The sequence below is a fragment of the Taudactylus pleione genome, unplaced genomic scaffold (genome assembly GCF_031769625.1).
Source record: "Taudactylus pleione unplaced genomic scaffold, aTauple2 ptg000273l, whole genome shotgun sequence".
In the NCBI taxonomy this organism is placed as follows: Eukaryota; Metazoa; Chordata; class Amphibia; order Anura; family Myobatrachidae; genus Taudactylus; species Taudactylus pleione.
Window position 1 is genome coordinate 993,194 of NW_028284675.1, and position 13,456 is coordinate 1,006,649.

Below are 13,456 nucleotides of genomic sequence, written 5' to 3' on the forward strand. Positions count from 1 at the left end.
TCAGGCCAACCAAATGGATCAGCTAGTACCGATGACTGAAGGCTCTTCACACTGGCAAAACATGGCCATTGGTTGACCATCAGTACTCAATGACATATGATCATCTGCATGTGCTGCAGCTTTAGCAGGGCCACCCATAAGAAATATGGACCCTCCTGGCAAATTTTGATCCTGGGCCCCCTTTGTCTCCTTTAACCCTAGTATTCATTCATATTACAGCAGTTGCCAATAATTGGATCACAGCAGTATAACTGATAATGAATCCCAAAACAAGTGCTGTAAAGCCAAATGTAAATATGTAACGATTACAGTTCAGAGTCAATCAGCAGTTACTCACAGCATGTGAGATTATTACTCTCTGTTTGTGCGTTGGTAAATAGATATTTCCGTCCTGTATGTGTGATATTATCCTAAATTTATGCTGCAGTCAGACTGATAAACCCTGGTATAATTTGTATTCTCAATTGAAAATGAAGCATGTGCAGTAAACAGTCCTTGAAGTTGAATCTCTCCAGCTGACAGGGCACAATTAACAGATCCACCTCTCAATCAAGCACATCATCATCCTTATGGGACCAGCCCTGCACACAGCCGGATGGGCCCGCGAGCTGATGGGCCCCCCTCGACATGACCCCTATGGGTGACCCTGATTTAGACACTAGAGAAGTGGAATTTGACGGGAGAGGGAAGCCAAATAAAGATCATTGCGGAAGAACCGGCAATGATGCGCCAATGAATATATATATATATATATATATCTGGAAAAACTATGTAGTGTCAGAAGAGACTAGAAAGTTTTCTGCAACAATTCATTTCTAATATGGGAGTGAAGTAACAATCATAAAATTCTCAGAAATGTAAAGGTCAGCGATAAAATAAATGAAGCATATGATAAACACAAATGTGGAAGGCCAATTGTAATCTCCAGCATGTGGATCTATGTAGTAGAACTGGAAGGTAATTTTGCCAACTGGATGCTGTGCCTTCTGTAAAAAAATAAAACAAAACAAAACAAGCATCACTTATTTAATTCTGTTTGGCAGGCTTCTGAATCAACACATGTTCTTTATACTGTATGCACATTACCATAGATTATTTTTGCGTACTGTTGCACAGTTATAACAGTTATGAGAAAATATAACCTAGTCCCCCATTTCACCATTTTCTTGGTTTTTATTTATTCTAAGAATCTGGTAAAGAGCAAAATTAATTAAGATGTGGAATGTAGCTATTTATTCTACAGGTCCAGAGCTGGATTAAGTGTGGGCGCAGGGGGCGATTACCCCCGGACACCCTTCTCTCAGCTCCCCCAGTGGCTGGGGGTGAGTGGGATGATTAGTGTTGGGAGTGAGGGGGTTAAGTAAATATATAAGGGCTGGGGTTGAGGGGGATCATTAAATATATAAGGGCTTGGGGTGAGGGGGGATTATTACATATATAGGGGCTGGAGGTGAGGGGGTCATTAAATACATAAGGGATGGGAGTAAGGAGGATTAATAAGTATATAAGGGCTGGAGTGAGGGGGGATCATTAAATATATAAGGGCTGGGGGTGAAGGGGCATCATTAAATATATAGGGGCTGGAGGTGAAGGGATCATTAAATACATAAGGGATGTGAGTAAGGGGGGTCAATAAATATATAAGGGCTGGGGGTGAAGGGGGATCATTAAATTTATAAGGTCTGGAGGTGAGGGGGATCAGTAAATATATAAGGGCTGGGATGAGAGGGGATCATTAAATATATAAGGGCTGGGGGTGAGGGGGATCAGAAAATATATAAGGGATTTGGGTAAGGGTGTAAGAGCAGATCATTAAATATATTTTATAAGGGTTAAGGGGGGGAGAAAATCCTGCAATATAAATAAGGAGTAGGGGTGAGAGAAATCATTAAATATATTATTTAAGGGGTGGGGGTGATGAGTTGTTGGGAGGGGAAAAGAGACAAAATCATATATATATAAGGGAAGGACATTTACAATATATATATTACTATATATATATATATATATAATTATATATATATATATATTATACAGTATGTATATATATATATATATATATTATATATATATATATATATATATGGAGGCACAGCCAAGGGGAAAGGTGCTGACAATGGGGAGTGGGCCCCCCTGTCTTAAATGCCCCAAGCCCCCCTAAAGGCTTAATCCAGCCCTGCACAGGTCAGGAGCGGATCTAGACTTTTTTTTTAGAGGAGTTGCCATAACCACTGTATGCCTCTGAGTAGAAGGTAGATCTATCCAGTGTGCTCCTGCAGGCTACTAGGGGGCGATCTGCAACAGGTATAAAGGAAGATTCAGTTTATTAAAAAATGTGCCTGTACAAGGTTAAAACATTTTGACTTTTGCAAGGGTAGAGTGACACAAGACTAGGAAGTACAGCATCTTCTAGCTGTGCTACAAGCCTTGGAAGCACATGCGTAACTACTATAGGTGCAGTGGGTGCCGCTGCTATGGGGCTCACAGCCGAGGGAGGCAAACCTTCTGTCAAAGTTCCATGTGTTATATACATTTTCACCATTGGGTGGTACATAAGGGACCTTAAAAACTTTTGCTATGGTGCCCGCAATTATCTAGATACGCCCTGAAGTCAACACAGAAGTATTAACAGTGAAATTTGTATCAGTCCAGTAATAAACACTATGCCTTCAGCATAAATACATCTTTATTATTTTCCCAAGAAAGAACCACTGGATGAAAGCGGATGGGTTGTTAAAAATGTCTTATCAATGCCTATTGTAAATAAAAAGGAGGAAATTGTTGGGGTTGCCACTTTTTACAACAGAAAAGATGGAAAACCCTTTGATGAGCAAGATGAAACATTGATGGAGGTAAGAATAGTTTCATAGTTTAAATCTATTGGTGCAATATGCATTCTCTAGGGACTCTTCCTTCTGTAGGGACTCAGTTACCAAAGAGTTTCATCATACACAACGAGTGATAAAACTCGTTGTATATGATAAATGGTGCTCCAGCCAATCAGCTCCTAACTATCATCTGTTTAAAAAATGACAGTTGGGAGCTGATTGGCTTCAGCACCATTTATCATACGTAACAACTTTTATCACTTGTTGCGTATCATAAAACTCACTGATAAATGAGCCCCATAGTATTAATAATACACAAATAATATTATTACATGAATAAACTAGTGATGAGCGGTTCGGTTTTGCTGAAAACCAAACACACCTGAACTTTGGGGTACCTAGTCGAACCAAGTCCTGGTTCAGAATCACTTTGGAATTCCAAGTAATATTGATTCCTGACTCTGGTCTTCTCATAACTTCGTAACTCTGATCTAAACACTGTAACTGGAAATGACTGAAATTATTGATGTTAAATTACATGATTTTATCTGTTTTTATACATTTTTAAAGAAATCCAAAACTAGAACCAAAACTAAAACTGAACCAAAACACTTTTGCTAAAGCCAAAACCAACACATGACAATGATTTAGAACCAAAACACAGGAGTCTGCTCACATCTGTAGTATAAACTATAATAAACTGTATCTGTATGATGTGAGTTCTGACATCATGATCGTCACTTATAATTGTCAAGTTCTGAAGTCATAACACTCAATGTTCATTAGGAAAACTTGTGTATAAAAGTGAATATGCATCTGTTAAAAGCAAATGATTCAATATACGGTATTAGAATTCATCTGGAATTTCTGTGACTACATTTTCCCATACAGAATGCCAAAGAAACCACCGTACTGTGTCAACAGACAGAGGGCCTAATTCAGACCCGCTCGCGAGCGCAGAGCACTCGCAAGCGGGTCGATGGTGCCCTAATGCGCATGCGCACGACGGAGGGAGCTCCGTCACGAGCATGCGCGAGACCCACATAGCGACAGCCAAGCTGTCGCTATGGGTCTCGCACCAAAGGGGGCGTGCTGTCGATGGTGAGTGACAGCACGCCCCCTTTGGTGGGCGTGCCGGGGGCGTGGCTGATCAGACGGAGGCGTTCCCATGGGAACGCCTACCGTCTGGGTCCGGCCCCACTGACATCACTAGTGATGTAAGTGGGAGTGCTTTTGGCTCTGATAGATCATCGCGACCATCGCGACCATCTTTTTGGCTGCTCGCATAAGCTGTGGGTGGTCACCCACAGCTATGTGAGCGGCCAGGAGGCCGCTCCATTTTTAGGTAGGAGGGTCCTGATTCAGAGCGGGCGCTCTGGTCAGAGCGTCCGGCTCTGAATCAGGCCCAGAATCCATTACATGTTTGCTTAGTCCTTTCAAAATGTTTGTTCCAAAATAGAAAATAATCTTGGGTCAATATTGCAGGCTCTCTACTAATTAAAATAGTTTTTAGAATAACTGTGGACAATGTTGTGTCATTACTTTCAAGGTATCTATGTCCCCTTTACAGGTATGTTACTGTAGCTCACAAATCCCATTTGCAATTCAAGTATGTAATGTGCATTATGTACAAGGTCTGTCTAAAAAGTTAGGTGAATGGTCTGATACATATGTATGCAATGCTTGCTACAAAGTCGCTCGTGTGCATGGACATGTCTGGACCTGCCCCCAGTCGGGGTTTGCCAGAGGCTGCCACCACACTGCCATTGCATTCATTTCAACAGAGTGTCCCGAGCAGTGTGTGTCGAACAGCAATGGAACAATGAAGCTCGACTTCCACCGATTCCTTGCCCCTGCAAAAGCGTGCAAACCAATCGTACACACATTTTCTAGTCACAGCATCCTGCCCGTACACTTCACCAACAATTTGTGCTTCTCCGTCGTCGATTTACCCAATTTGAAGCAGAACTTAATGTTGTGTCGTTGCTCCATTGCTATTCTGAAAGTGTAGCAATCATCTATGGCCATCTTCCGACTACATCTAACCACCTTGCAGATAATGATATGTACAGTTCTGCTCAGATTATTGGACATCAGAAAACTGTCACATCAACAGTCTCACATTGGCTGCATTTCCAGCATAAAAGAACTTGAGTTTGAGATACAATTTGTTTTAAAGGGTTGGTTGCTGGAATAAGATCTCAGTGGTCAGTAACACCACACAGATAGGGGCCCATTTATCATTTAATATTTGAGGCAAAATCCCTGATAACACTCTGAAAATATTAAGTTTCCCTCGGATGTATCAAGTAGGGACCGCTGTGATCCCTCCTTTCCCGCAGGCAGCCACATTCCCCATGCTCCCAGATTTACCAATATTCAGAATGCAATGCATTCCCGATATTGGCCCCCGCAGCTAACACCATCTGAAGATGGCGTTAGCTGCTGTAGCCTATGGGCTACCACCGCAAAATTAGCTGGCCCAACCCTCCTCCCGGAAATGGCCACCGGTCACCGGCACTGTGTATATACAGCAGCCCAGGCACTGTCCAGCAGGTCTTCGGAGACATTGACGGTAATGGCTCCTTTGGAAGCCTGTGTCCCTGCTTGTCCCGGATGAAACATTCGGCCGTTATGATCGCATTTTGCAACGCGATCATGGGCGGTACTGATCATTAATAAATGGGGGCTATAGTGAATTAACCACTTTGTTTTTTATATTCTAAACATTTTCATCCGGTACTCATGATCTTTTGCAGTTAGCAGATCTACAGATCAGGGATGACTTATATACTATCTAAAGATAAATAGGCATAGTACCATGCACACAATCATTCATGCTTTAATCTCTTCATCTCAACAGTCTTTGACGCAGTTTCTTGGTTGGTCTGTTCTGAACACTGATACTTATGACAAGATGAACAAGATGGAGAACCGTAAAGACATTGCACAGGACATGGTGATGTACCACGTGAAGTGTAGTAAGGATGAAATGCAAGATATCCTGGTAATTTTTCTGTTCTACTCTATACATGTGCCATCTCCCCTAAGTTCTTATAGCAAATATTTATCTGCATATTTTGAGGTTTACAAGATAATTTAACGGTAATAATTAGTGTGCAATTGATATGTAATCTACAATGGAAAAACAAAAGGAAAGTAACACAAACAGTCTGAAATGACATTGTGATAATGTATCTGGGGCACCTAATGGATGTAGGCATGGTTCCCTGACAATAAAATAGGAAACTGCTATATAGAACCAATAATTGGCACATCCCAATGAGACACTGCATAGTATTACTTTAAATGGACTTATTATGGCGCAAGTAAATGAAGAATATTAATTTAAATACATTTTGGTTGAAAACTAAACCAACCAAAGGTCAATGACAGTATCTGCTATTTTTCTCTTGTCCTTCTTTTTCCAGCCATCCCGTGCAAAACTAGGAAAGGAACTTGAACAATGTGATGAGGATGAAATTGCACAAATTCTTGTACGTACAAAATACATAGCACTGGTGGGAAGATCACACTATTAATAACATACAGGGGTCTATTTACTAAGCAGTGTTAGGAGAAGTGAAAAGTGAAGAGTGAAAAGTGATAAGGTGCCAGCCAATCAGCTCCCAACTGTAATTTTTCAAACACAGCCTGTGAGATGGCAGTTCGGAGCTGATTGGCTGTCACCTTATCACTTTTCACTCTACACTACAAGCAATGTATCAACTGATATTTTTTTTTTCTCAGAAAAAACAATTACCAGGACCCACCAAATTTGAAATTTATGAATTCCGTTTCTCAGATTTTGACTGTACGGAAATAGATCTTGTGAAATGTGGAATCCAAATGTACTATGAGCTTGGAGTGGTCAAAAAGTTTCAAATACCCCCGGAGGTAGGTACTATATAATAACAACACCAATTATATACTCATAATAGACATCCACGGGTGCTCAAGGGCTTTTATTAGACATGCATCACTCTCTATTTGCACTACTAGCCCCTCTCGGCATGCCAGGCCCTATGCATCTGATTTGCATGAATAAAACAACGGCAAGTGACAAAACTACATTGCTAGCGTACAATGACCATTGGGGCTTGTGACATTTGTACATCTGTGTGTGACTGAGTCTGAATCTGTTTAAAAAGGGCTCCAATGTGAGCAGCTGTGGCTTTTCCTCACGTTGAGTTCTTTTGTGCTTCATCTGCGACTTTGTACGTCCTGGTTTCCATCTGAAGGACAGAGTGGAGATATCCAGAGCTCCCTTTTTTGCTTTCATCATTGCTCCTAATTTGGAGCTTTCAAGGTATGGGCACACACAACAATCTTAGGAGGAACTTATAAATGTATATGTACCTTTTCTGAACGGCATACATTTATTAGGAATTATTGGGATTATTCCCTAATCTTAAAGTGATTTTTATTGTTACAAATAAAGTATACGATTTTTTAGAACATACTACACTACTGTATATCCTTTTTTATTTCTCTTCCTTCTATTTATTTTGAGCTGAACACTAATGATACAATAAGAAAATATTCACCAGTAGGAAGATTCTTCCCTCTTCATACAGAAATATCATAATTTTTCAAACAAGAACAATAAAGAAGATATCTTATGAAATAACATTGTGGAATAGAAAAGGACTCATCCCATGCTATTTTGATTTTTATTGTGAATTTTTGAGCATCCATAGAGCCTGTATATGTTTTGTTACCTTTTATATTTATACCAATTCCTGTGTGGTTCAAGTCGCAGCCCAGCGTCTCTGGTACACTGTGAGCTGCTTTTTGCTGCATCTGCAATGCGACTAAGGGTAGGATTCAATTAGTCGCGTAAATCGGCCAATTTTCGACAAAAAAAACGGTAGAAATGGACGATTTTTGCCAAAACACAGGTGAAAAGTTTTCTCCACCTAAGGCCAGGAGAAAAAAAATGCAAAATCCCTATTGTTGACTAAAAATGTGGGGATTTCTTTCAGAACCCTTTAGGCACCACCCCTAATGATACATTAGCCAATTTTTTTTGAAAGTTGTGTAATTTGGCAAAAAACGACCGGTCAAATTTTTGGAGAGAAAAAAAAAATATAGCTGAAAATGGGTTCAACGTATTGGGTCTGGTATTTTAGGGGGCGGTATGGATGCGTCAAGTGTTTTAAACATTGCAACAGGCACTTTTTTTAACAGTTTTTAAAATTGCGCTTTTACGACATGAAAATATACTTGCACCAATTTCAATGTACCTCCAATTTCCTGGGAAAAAAAATTGCTTTCTTTAATTTTTTATTGTTTTTCTGTATACACAAATTATCGCCAACCGACGCAATTTTCAGACCTCAAAATACTGTTATTACGGCCAATCGTACCTTTCTAAAATAATTTCCAATGTACGTCAGCCATTTATTGGGGTATAGATGCAAATTCCTAACTTTTTCGCCTATTTTTTCGCCCCTCCTGTTTTATCTATTTTTTTGCCAAAAATCGGCCAATTTTGCCGGTGGTGGCGAAATCGACAGATTTTCACGTTACTTAAATCCATCCCTTAGATGTAAAACCTCAAGAAAAATAAGCATGCTACTTGTTTTAGAGCGTCTCAGTCACACTGGACATCTTGCTCCGTATGGCGTTAAGATGCTCAGTGCATGAGGGAGTGTGGCATGAAGAGTCGACATTAAGAATATTGAACTTCAAAATGTCACCAGGGTCTGAAAGTCAAAAGGCAGAATGTTGACATTGACAACTAGGTTGACAAGCAATATGACGACATTCACAAATGTCGATATGGTTTAATGTCCACATGTTAATAATATCGACATTTAACACATAGACACCAGATCTTGACATACATTTTTTTGCACATTTTTACCTAACCCTAAAAATAACACAAAAATGTACTGTCAACATTCTGGTGATTAACATATTTAATGTCGACATTATGAACATGTTGACATTTTAACCATTTAGATATTTGTGAATGTCGACCTTATGAGGACACATCTGTACATGTTAATTTGAATACACAGAAAAATAGAGCTGTAGATCTTCACAAGAATTTGTGAGTAGGAAAAGTATTAAAAAAAGAATGAGCGAGGAATAGTCTAAATACACTCCAGCAACAAAAACGTCCATTGCACAAGTGTACTTAGGCCCTGATTCAGCTTCAGATGGAATAGCTAAGCTGCTCGCAAGCAGCTTAGCTATTCCATCTGTGCTGATATGGTAATGCAGCAGGAGGCATCACGTCTCCTGCTGCATTATGTAACCAAGCTGCATTGTTCAACGCAGCATCGGATACTCTGCAGACCATCGGCCAGCTAAAGTGACCCATGGGGTCATGCAGCCAACCGTCGCAGCTGCGAGGAAGAGGCCAGGAAATCTCCTTCAGCCTACGGAGATCCAGGCCTCTTCCCTCCCCCCCCAACGGCGGTGAAACGCCTCAATTTCGGGTAATGGAGGCTGTCGCTGCCCCCTCGCGCCCCCATACGGCAGCAGACTGTCAATCACTGACAGTCTGCTGCCAGTTTACGTGCAGGCTCGCAGACCGGTTCTGCACATGTGCACACACAATAAGAAAAAAAACATAGAGCACAAAAAGGATGTGTGGTTTTGTGACACAATAATACACCTTGCAACACATTATGCCACACTAATGCCCCTTGCAACACATTATGCCACAGTAATGCCCTTTACAACACATTATGCCACAGTAATACACCTTAAGGGTACACATTATGTCACAGTAATGCCCCTTACTACACAATATGTCACAGTAAGGACCCTTACACATTATGTCACAGTAATGCCCCTTACTACACAATATGTCACAGTAAGGACCCTTACACATTATGTCACAGTAATGCCCCCAGTGACAGCAGCCCCCCCAGAACTGACAGATGAAACACTATAAAAATAGGACTTTCACATTCAATTGGGATCTCCCAGTAAACCAGCTCCCTCCTTTTACCTGCCGTGGCTGCATGGTGGGTAAGCTCGGACGGCGTGGGACGGGATTGAGATGCCATATGCCGGGGATCGGTCAGCGCCACTCATTCTAATGTGGCACCGGTCGCGATCCGATTGGAGCTCTGATTGGTTTGCAACCGGCGTCACATTAGACTGATGGCTGTGCTGTGTCTCACAAGGCCGGGCTGCTGGCGGCTGCCTGCAGGTCCCGGCGTGTGGTCCAAACCCACACGTGCAACTACCTGGGGCCGACCCGCCTTGGCAGACTCACCTCGCCACCCCCTCAAGTCCAGCACCTGGGGCACGTGCCCCCTTAGTCCCCCCTTCCTAGTTGCGGCCGCATACCTAAGGTCACATACCTAAGTTATTGTATTTTCAGTGATTAACACACAAGAATAAAACTGTGTCAGGGAAGAGGTAGTGCTAAACTGGGAAATAGATTACCATCAATGGCAAGTCTCCCTAATAGTGATCTAAGCATGCTAATGTACAGTAAATTGGCAACACACAGTCCAAAATAGGTGGTCACCACTCCGTGACAGAGCAGGAGGCCAGACATGATAGAGGGAAGGTGGGGCAGAGTGGTGGCAGAGACTGAGGTGACCCGGCATATGTCTGGTCCAATATAATAGAGTTTATATAATTATGGACTTCCCATAAATAGAACTTCATGTGCATGTATAGCTATGTAGCCATTTACTGTATATATATTTACTCCTTTACCTAGGCACTGGTAAGGTTTATGTATGCAATGAAGAAAGGATACAGGAAGGTTACCTATCACAACTGGCGCCATGGATTCAATGTTGCACAAACCATGTTCACACTCTTGATGGTATGTAGAACCATAACTAGACATTGTGTTCCCTGGGTGAATGAAAATAATGGCAGCCCACCCTCTTCATGTTGGTGGTAGCATTAATAGGCATCTCTGGAGGGGGAACGTTCAACCGCTGTGGAGGCGTGCTTATACTACTGTGTACTGCATCTCTCAGTGATAGCCTGCTGTTCTAATACTGTGCCCCTGCTGTTCTAATACTGCGCCCCTGCTGTTCTAATACTGCGCCCCTGCTGTTCTAAAACAGCGCCCTTGCTGTTCTAATACTAATACTGTGCCCCTGCTGTTCTAATACTGTGCCCCTGCTGTTCTAATACTGTGCTTCTGCTGTTCTAATACTGCACCCCTGCTGTTCTAATACTGTGCCCCTGCTTATGTTGTGCACACCACACCACAAAAATTACAATGGGAGGATCTTACATAGAGAGTACACTAAACTCAGATGAGCAATCCAAAGCTTCTCTGCTCACTATATTACGGTATGTGTTGTGGTGTTCCATGACACTGTGATGAATTACATTATTCATAGCATCCCAGATACAAGCCATGGAAAAATGGTAGATATCAACATTATTAATGCCTACCACAGTGATTTATGTTAAACACAAAAAAATTTAGATTATTGCTATAGATTTTGTATATTGAATGAAAATTATAATTTTTTCTATATTTGTTAGTGTAAATAAACAAATGTTTGGGGAAATACAGGACCCTTTTACATTTCATTTAGATAATTTCCTGATTAATACTATTTACACTGAAAGTTTTGGTCCGAAAAATAAAAAAAATATTAAATGCATATGATTTATTAGTTATGATTTTCATTTTATACATAACATCCCACCAACCAAAAATAAGCTGCATATTTACTGTTCCATTTTATGCCATATTAATGTATTTTACATTCAGCATTTATAATGCTAAGGATATCACAAGCCATACAAGTGCCTATGATTATCAGAATATTCCATTACATCTCAATGATGCTGTCATTTTACAGATATATAATTAAGTGAAGATGTGGATGATAATATATCTGTTTTTATAGACTGGGAAACTGAAACGCTATTACACAGACCTAGAAGCCATGGCTATGGTCACTGCAGGGTTTTGTCATGACATAGACCATAGAGGAACAAATAATCTATACCAGATGAAGTAAGTCATTGTGTTATCTAATGGCATTGTAGAACACACATATATCGCAGATTAATATAGATGGACATTCTGATGGTATTAATATACTAGCTGGTATGCCCAGCGTTGCCCGGGTTGAAGACTGGACCCTGATGTACACCTGCAGCCTTTATTTATTTCGATTGTCCTCGCCTATAATCCTATTCCATTGTTCCTGAAAAGGACCCCAATGTTTGCTAACATGCATGCAAACAGTGGTGTAACTACCGTGGGTGCTAGGGGCTCGGCTGATATGGTGTCCGTACTGCCTCTGTGGCCCGCTCCTTCTCCTGCACCCAGTCACATACACAAGGTGGCCCGGTCCAGTCAAGGTCGTCGAGGGCGACCCACGTGTCAGCGGTGTTGATTTGGTGCCAGCCCCACAGCTGATTACAGCTGGCGCATCGTCAGGCTTACATGGAAAGTCAATGTTGCCGGTCGCGAGACAATCAGAGCTCGTGGTACCAGCAGCCAATCAGCAGTGGCATCTCTTGTTTGGCTGCTGGTCCGCGAGCTACGATTGGGTCATGACTGGCGCCAGATTCAAATTCTGCCAGTGCTGTCTGTCCATGTCAGACGCTGCCTGCTGGTGCAACAGCTGTGATTAGCTGGAGGCCTGGTACCAAATCCACAAATACTGGCTGCTGATGGCACACAGGGGGAGGTGAGAGGCTGCTGGAGAGACACGAGGAGGTGAGTTGCTGGGGGTGCATAATGTGTAATTGGCACTACTATTGTGTGGAATACTGTGTTATATGTGGCACTACTACTATGTGGCATAATCTGTAAAGGGTATTACTGTGTGGTGTGGTGTAGTGTAAGGGGGATTACTGTGAGGCATAATGTACAAGGAACACTACTACTGCATGGCATAATGTGTATAAGGGATACTACTGTTGTGTATAAGGGGTACTACTGTGTGGCATAACTAGAATGGGCTTTGTGTGACATAACATGAATAGGCTCTCTGTGAGGGCAAATGTATGTGTTTTTTTTACCTCTGAGGGGCCCTAAAATCTTGCTATGTGGCTCACAGAGTTCTAGTTATGCCCTTACAGGCAAACACAGAGTGCTGACTAATATATATAGTCACTTTAAAAGGACTAACTCTGGATTTAATATGAACTTGCATGAGTCATAAAGTTTGACACTTGCTCAGCTTGTGAGGTTCACATAGATTTTTGGCAGACTGACAATTTCCACTGGAGCCAGCCCTAGAACCTGTGTAATGTAAGTGTCCCCATTTATAGGGATTGTGCAACAGAATGTGGCCCTGACAAAGTTCAAACCTAGGCAAACACCTAATCCTGGTCAAACTACACCACCCTGCCAAATTTGGTGGTGCTAGGTCCAAAACTCTGACCGTGCATTAAGGACAAACAGACAGACACGCTTTCTCGTTTATTATATAGATTGTCACTTCTGACATTAAAAATACCTTACGATAATTGTAGACTGGACAGTTACAAATCTTTATGGGGTCTAGTCATCATCACTTATTTTTAACAAAAGCAGGTGAAAATTAACTTTTTCACTTACTTTTGTATAAATTAAGTGTCAGGGCTATTCATCAAGTTCCGAAAAAGCATTTTTTTCGGAACTTGATGGTGTTACTGAATGCCATCCTGTGATGGCGTACAGCTCCAGA

The 13,456-nt window shown here is 41.5% G+C and overlaps 1 protein-coding gene across 1 annotated transcript in view; it reads left to right on the forward strand.

Annotated features, from left to right (window-relative positions):
• Nucleotides 1-13,456, forward strand: part of LOC148513719 (rod cGMP-specific 3',5'-cyclic phosphodiesterase subunit beta-like) — a 70,183-nt gene that overhangs the window by 34,128 nt on the left and 22,599 nt on the right. The window contains exons 9-14 of the mRNA XM_088481463.1: nucleotides 2,703-2,852; nucleotides 5,692-5,835; nucleotides 6,260-6,325; nucleotides 6,579-6,725; nucleotides 10,522-10,629; nucleotides 11,681-11,790. Coding sequence (XP_088337589.1) covers nucleotides 2,703-2,852; nucleotides 5,692-5,835; nucleotides 6,260-6,325; nucleotides 6,579-6,725; nucleotides 10,522-10,629; nucleotides 11,681-11,790 — 725 coding nt within the window. The remainder of the gene's footprint in view (nucleotides 1-2,702; nucleotides 2,853-5,691; nucleotides 5,836-6,259; nucleotides 6,326-6,578; nucleotides 6,726-10,521; nucleotides 10,630-11,680; nucleotides 11,791-13,456) is intronic.